Below are 4359 nucleotides of genomic sequence, written 5' to 3' on the forward strand. Positions count from 1 at the left end.
GGTGCGTGCTACTGCAAACCGCCTCGCGTGCCATTACAGATGTCTTGTCCTTGAAGGCGCAAGAGGTGTCTTAAAAATAGATGAAATGTCTATTTGTTTTCATGTAGGGCCAAAAAATGTTTATGGTGGAGATAAACAAACTCAGTCGCCATTTGACGCAGCAGGCATTTCCAACTTTGAGAGGAGGGCACGAGGATTTGGAGATAAAAGAAAATATAAATATTCTGGGTTTTTATTGGCACGCACACCGCACACCTCACGCCAAAATAATCACTCTCTTATAAGAAGCATTTATACATTTGCAGCCAGAAAACAATGCAATAATTTATCTTAATAAACACACAGATATCTTAAGTTATCACACACTGTTGAAAGTAGGGTTGCACTGGCTGCACTGTCAACACACTCTACATTCTTCCCGTAAACACACACACACACACACACACACACACACACACACACTACCATTTTTTGACGCGCACGGAGCAAAGTTGGAAGCAAACATCCAGGCGCATTCCCCTCCCTTATCACTTCACAGCCCGGCTCGGCCGCTGCTGCTCGCTCCGCTTTGTTGTTTGTCCCTGCAGGGCTGATTGAGCAGCGCGTGACTGACGGCCCGCGGGGGTGTTGTCCAATCAGCGGTCTGCCCCGCGCCCAATGGGTGAGTCCTCTCTGCGATTGGCTGAGGCGAGTGTGGGAAAGAATGCAGAGAGGGTTTCACACGAACTGGGAGCACGCGAGCCGTCTATAAGTACCGCCGCGGCGTGTGTCGGCGGCAGAAGCGGAGACTCGCCACGCACGGTGCAACGCACGCTCCCTGCACTCAGATGACAGCTCAGTGATAACAAGCGACACACAACGCGAACCGATCGGTGGGACTGTCGGGTTACCTCTCTTATATGTCCTGCAGCGGCGAGACGTGAACTTTGTGAACGCTTTTTGTTTTCCCGGAGCTTCAGAGGATTTACTTCTTTACGCGTGTACCTGGTTTGATCAACGATGCCAGCTGACACTATGGAAAAGCAGACGGCATCTCCTATTGCCGGTGCCCCTGCTAATGGGACGCACACACCGGACAAACCGAAAAATGCCAGCGAGCACAGAAAGGTAAGATTATTTTATTAACTTTCTCAATTAAGAGCGTTACATTAAAGGGATATAACGCAGTTAACATGTTTGTTATAATGATGTGACATGGCATGCAGTGTCCAAGGTGTGAACATGAAATTTATGTATTATTGTTTATTCTTTGCAGTCATCCAAACCGATCATGGAAAAACGCCGGAGAGCAAGAATAAACGAAAGCCTTGGGCAGCTCAAAACTCTCATCCTGGACGCACTTAAAAAAGATGTAAGTTCAGATCATTTCAAAGCTTTTAATCACTCTTTCGTGATCATGTATGATTTAAAAATGTGTCTTGAGTATAGATTTAATTTTCAATGTTGCGTCCCCACAGAGCTCCAGACACTCCAAGCTGGAGAAAGCAGATATCCTGGAGATGACAGTGAAGCACTTGCGGAACCTGCAGCGCGTGCAGATGAGCGGTAAGTTTATTAAATCATATAAGAGGGTAAAAAAAACCCATGATGAAGTCATTAGGAAGATGTTCAGTCATAACTGTCTCTCTAATGTCTGCTTATTTCTCCCCCCAGCAGCACTCTCTGCAGATGCCACCGTCCTGAGCAAATACAGAGCCGGATTCAACGAGTGCATGAACGAGGTCACGCGCTTCTTGTCCACCTCGGAGGGGGTGAACACGGAGGTGAGGTCGAGGCTCCTCAACCACCTGTCCAGCTGCATGGGCCAGATGATGTCCATGAACTACCCGCAGCAGGCCGCGTCCCAGCAGGCGCACCTGGCGCAGCCTCTCCATGTGCAGCTCCCATCCACTCTCCCCATGAACGCTGCTGCTCTGGGCTCCAAACTCAGTCCGGCAGAGGCCGTGTCCCCTAAAGTGTTTGGTGGCTTTCAGCTGGTGCCCGCAACTGATGGACAGTTCGCGTTTTTGATCCCCAACCCGGCGTTCACCTCCACCACAGCTCCTGTCATCCCCCTCTACTCAAACGCAGGAGTGCCTGTTGCGGTGAATGCCAGCCCGGTGCATGGCAGCTCGGCACCGACTGCAGCTTCCCCAGTCCACGGCATGACGTCCTTCTCCGGGGGGTCCCAGGCGGTGAGCCCGGTAGGAGTCAGCACCGGCTCAGAGGGCAACGAGCCTGTGTGGAGGCCTTGGTAGCGCAAGGGAAAAAGAGACTCACGATAACCCAGTTTGCATTACTTTTCCAGTTTAGACATTAAACTGACTGCACAGACAAGTGTTGCGGGGGTTGAACCTGTGACTTTTCCGCTACGGGACGGTAACTCTAACCACTTAATGCCCCCAGTAGTTCAAAGAGTTTCGTTATATGGAACAAGTTTTTTTTTCTAATTTATTGTCTGATTCCAACATTTGGATGTCGGTGATAAATATGCTGTACATGTGGAAGATTTATAGGAAATTTTTGTTATGAAGTACTTTTTATGAAAAGGTTTTAGTTTTGTACAGATTTGTTATTGATTGTTATACCAAAGCTGTGTTTTATATTCTTTGTTCTGTGTTGGAAAGAAAAACTGAAGTTGGGTGATGGCCCATTGTTTTAATAAATGACTTTTCAGAAATTAATTTCTTGTCTGCAGCCTGTTTCTATCACATCTATATAACTTTATTACACGTTATTTAGACGTTTTTAAGGTCATTCAGTCGTTGTCAGGCCGTGCGTAAAAGTCATGCGTAAAAGTTAGGGAGCATGACTTTTTAAGCAGAGTCACAGCAGTATTATGAGGCCAAATCGAAGCTGTACGTATTGATTAGGCTATGTTCCCAATATGACCTCCTAAATCAATTAATCTCCTCAGTTTTAAGCGACCACCTTGTCACCAGTTTGGCGGGAGCTCTTTACATCTGGCCCGCAGGAGAATGGTCCCCGGGGACAATGGGGGTGTATTTTTCTATTGCTATAAAGGTAATTAAAAGTTTGAAAAGGGTCTCATCCTGTATGCAGCGGGAGCTTTAAGAAGTCTTAAACCCTATTCATGAGCCTGGGAAATGCTCTCAGGGGTTAATGTCACTAACAGATTGCCTCAGTGAAAGGAGAATATGGAAGGATCCTCGCTTCCTTTTGTGTATCAATTGTTCACTTTCACTCCCAGAGGGACTGCACCTCAATAAAGGAGAAAACGAGGGAACTTGGTCAGACTTTGGTTCGATGGCGGGGAAACCCAAGGAAGTCGGAGTGGATTAAGAAATATACTGAAAATATCTGATACTTGGTTATGACTTAGTCTGAAAATCACACCCTGTCACATAAACCCACTGACAAGATCACTTGCCTTTTATTTATACACAGTCCGTGGTCTACATCTGGCCAGCTGCTTCTTCCTCTCAGTTTCAAAATGTGTATTAAAGGTCTCCTTCTCAAACTCTCCCCTCCTGTCTCTGTTTATCCCTGGGTGTAAACTTATCTTCCTCCGATGAGTGGAGCCCGGAACTGTGTGTTTCAGTGCCGGGCGGCGTGGCGCTAGCCGTGTGTCAGCCACTTGCAGTCAGCGGGCCCCTTTACTTGCGATTAGGTTACAGCCTGGTGACCGCCGGTCAAAACCCCTCAACATTTAATACTCCACCGGCGCGCCGTGGGTGCGCATGTCTGGCACAGGCCGGGAGTAAGTCGGTTTTTAAAGTGTTTCTCAGGCCTGACCACCAGTACGCACAAGATAAACACTCTCGGTGCTTTTTGTGTTCAAAATATCCAGGATTTCAAACTTTAAATTGTGTGCACATCTCGTGCGTAAACATGTCCACAAACTATCCATATTTAGTCTCATATTCAACGTTAGAGCATCTGCTGATCCTTAAACGATTGTGCAGAAACCAGTGTCAGTATCTTTAAGTGAGAAAATGGTTATTGTAACATGCATTAATATAAATATCACATGCTTAAAGACAGTTTGAAACAACTTTATTTGGGAATTAGGAAGTTGGATAATACATGGAAACATGCTGAGGTATTTGCATGTTTCAAACAAAAATAAAGTTGTCAAAAAAAAAAAAACCCAACATAAAAATACCCTTTTTTACTGTAACTTGGCCTACGTGACTTGTGATTGATGTTTTTGCACTGATAACTCAAACAACTCCCGATATTGATCTTTTAGCAGTTGGACAGTCTTGGTATTTCGTGTAGTCTCACTTTCACCCTGCTGAATGCCAGTGCCCTGCAGATGACACCGTCAGTAAATGACATACTGAAACCCCCGTCTGTCAGTGATGCTTGAGCAGCTTCCTTCTGCGAGGAGGCATACTGAAACACCAGTTGGCAGCG

General features: G+C 46.3%; 1 protein-coding gene across 2 annotated transcripts; it reads left to right on the forward strand.

Moving 5' to 3' along the window:
• The first annotated feature begins 761 nt into the window (after window positions 1-761).
• her9 (hairy-related 9) lies at window positions 762-2663 on the forward strand. 2 transcript variants are annotated; one of them, XM_049582038.1, is made up of 4 exons: window positions 762-1107; window positions 1256-1351; window positions 1458-1545; window positions 1654-2663. In XM_049582038.1, the coding sequence occupies exons 1-4, from the start codon at window positions 1000-1002 to the stop codon at window positions 2235-2237; spliced, it is 876 nt and encodes a 291-aa protein (XP_049437995.1). In that variant the 5' UTR covers window positions 762-999; the 3' UTR covers window positions 2238-2663. The 2 variants fall into 2 exon arrangements, with proteins under 2 accessions (XP_049437995.1, XP_049437996.1); XM_049582039.1 differs by having other exon boundaries at window positions 1657-2663.
• Window positions 2664-4359: the final 1696 nt, after the last annotated feature.

This window comes from Epinephelus fuscoguttatus, linkage group LG7, assembly GCF_011397635.1.
Source record: "Epinephelus fuscoguttatus linkage group LG7, E.fuscoguttatus.final_Chr_v1".
Lineage (NCBI taxonomy): Eukaryota > Metazoa > Chordata > Actinopteri > Perciformes > Serranidae > Epinephelus > Epinephelus fuscoguttatus.

What these genes read in the sequence shown, in the direction of transcription:
- her9 (XM_049582038.1), top strand. Translation starts at nt 1,000, where the DNA reads ATGCCAGCTGACACTATGGAAAAGCAGACGGCATCTCCTATTGCCGGT. An exon ending in ATGCCAGCGAGCACAGAAAG is followed by an intron (nt 1,108 to 1,255) that starts GTAAGATTATTT and finishes TATTCTTTGCAG; the next exon opens with TCATCCAAACCGATCATGGA. An exon ending in GCAGCGCGTGCAGATGAGCG is followed by an intron (nt 1,546 to 1,653) that starts GTAAGTTTATTA and finishes TTCTCCCCCCAG; the next exon opens with CAGCACTCTCTGCAGATGCC.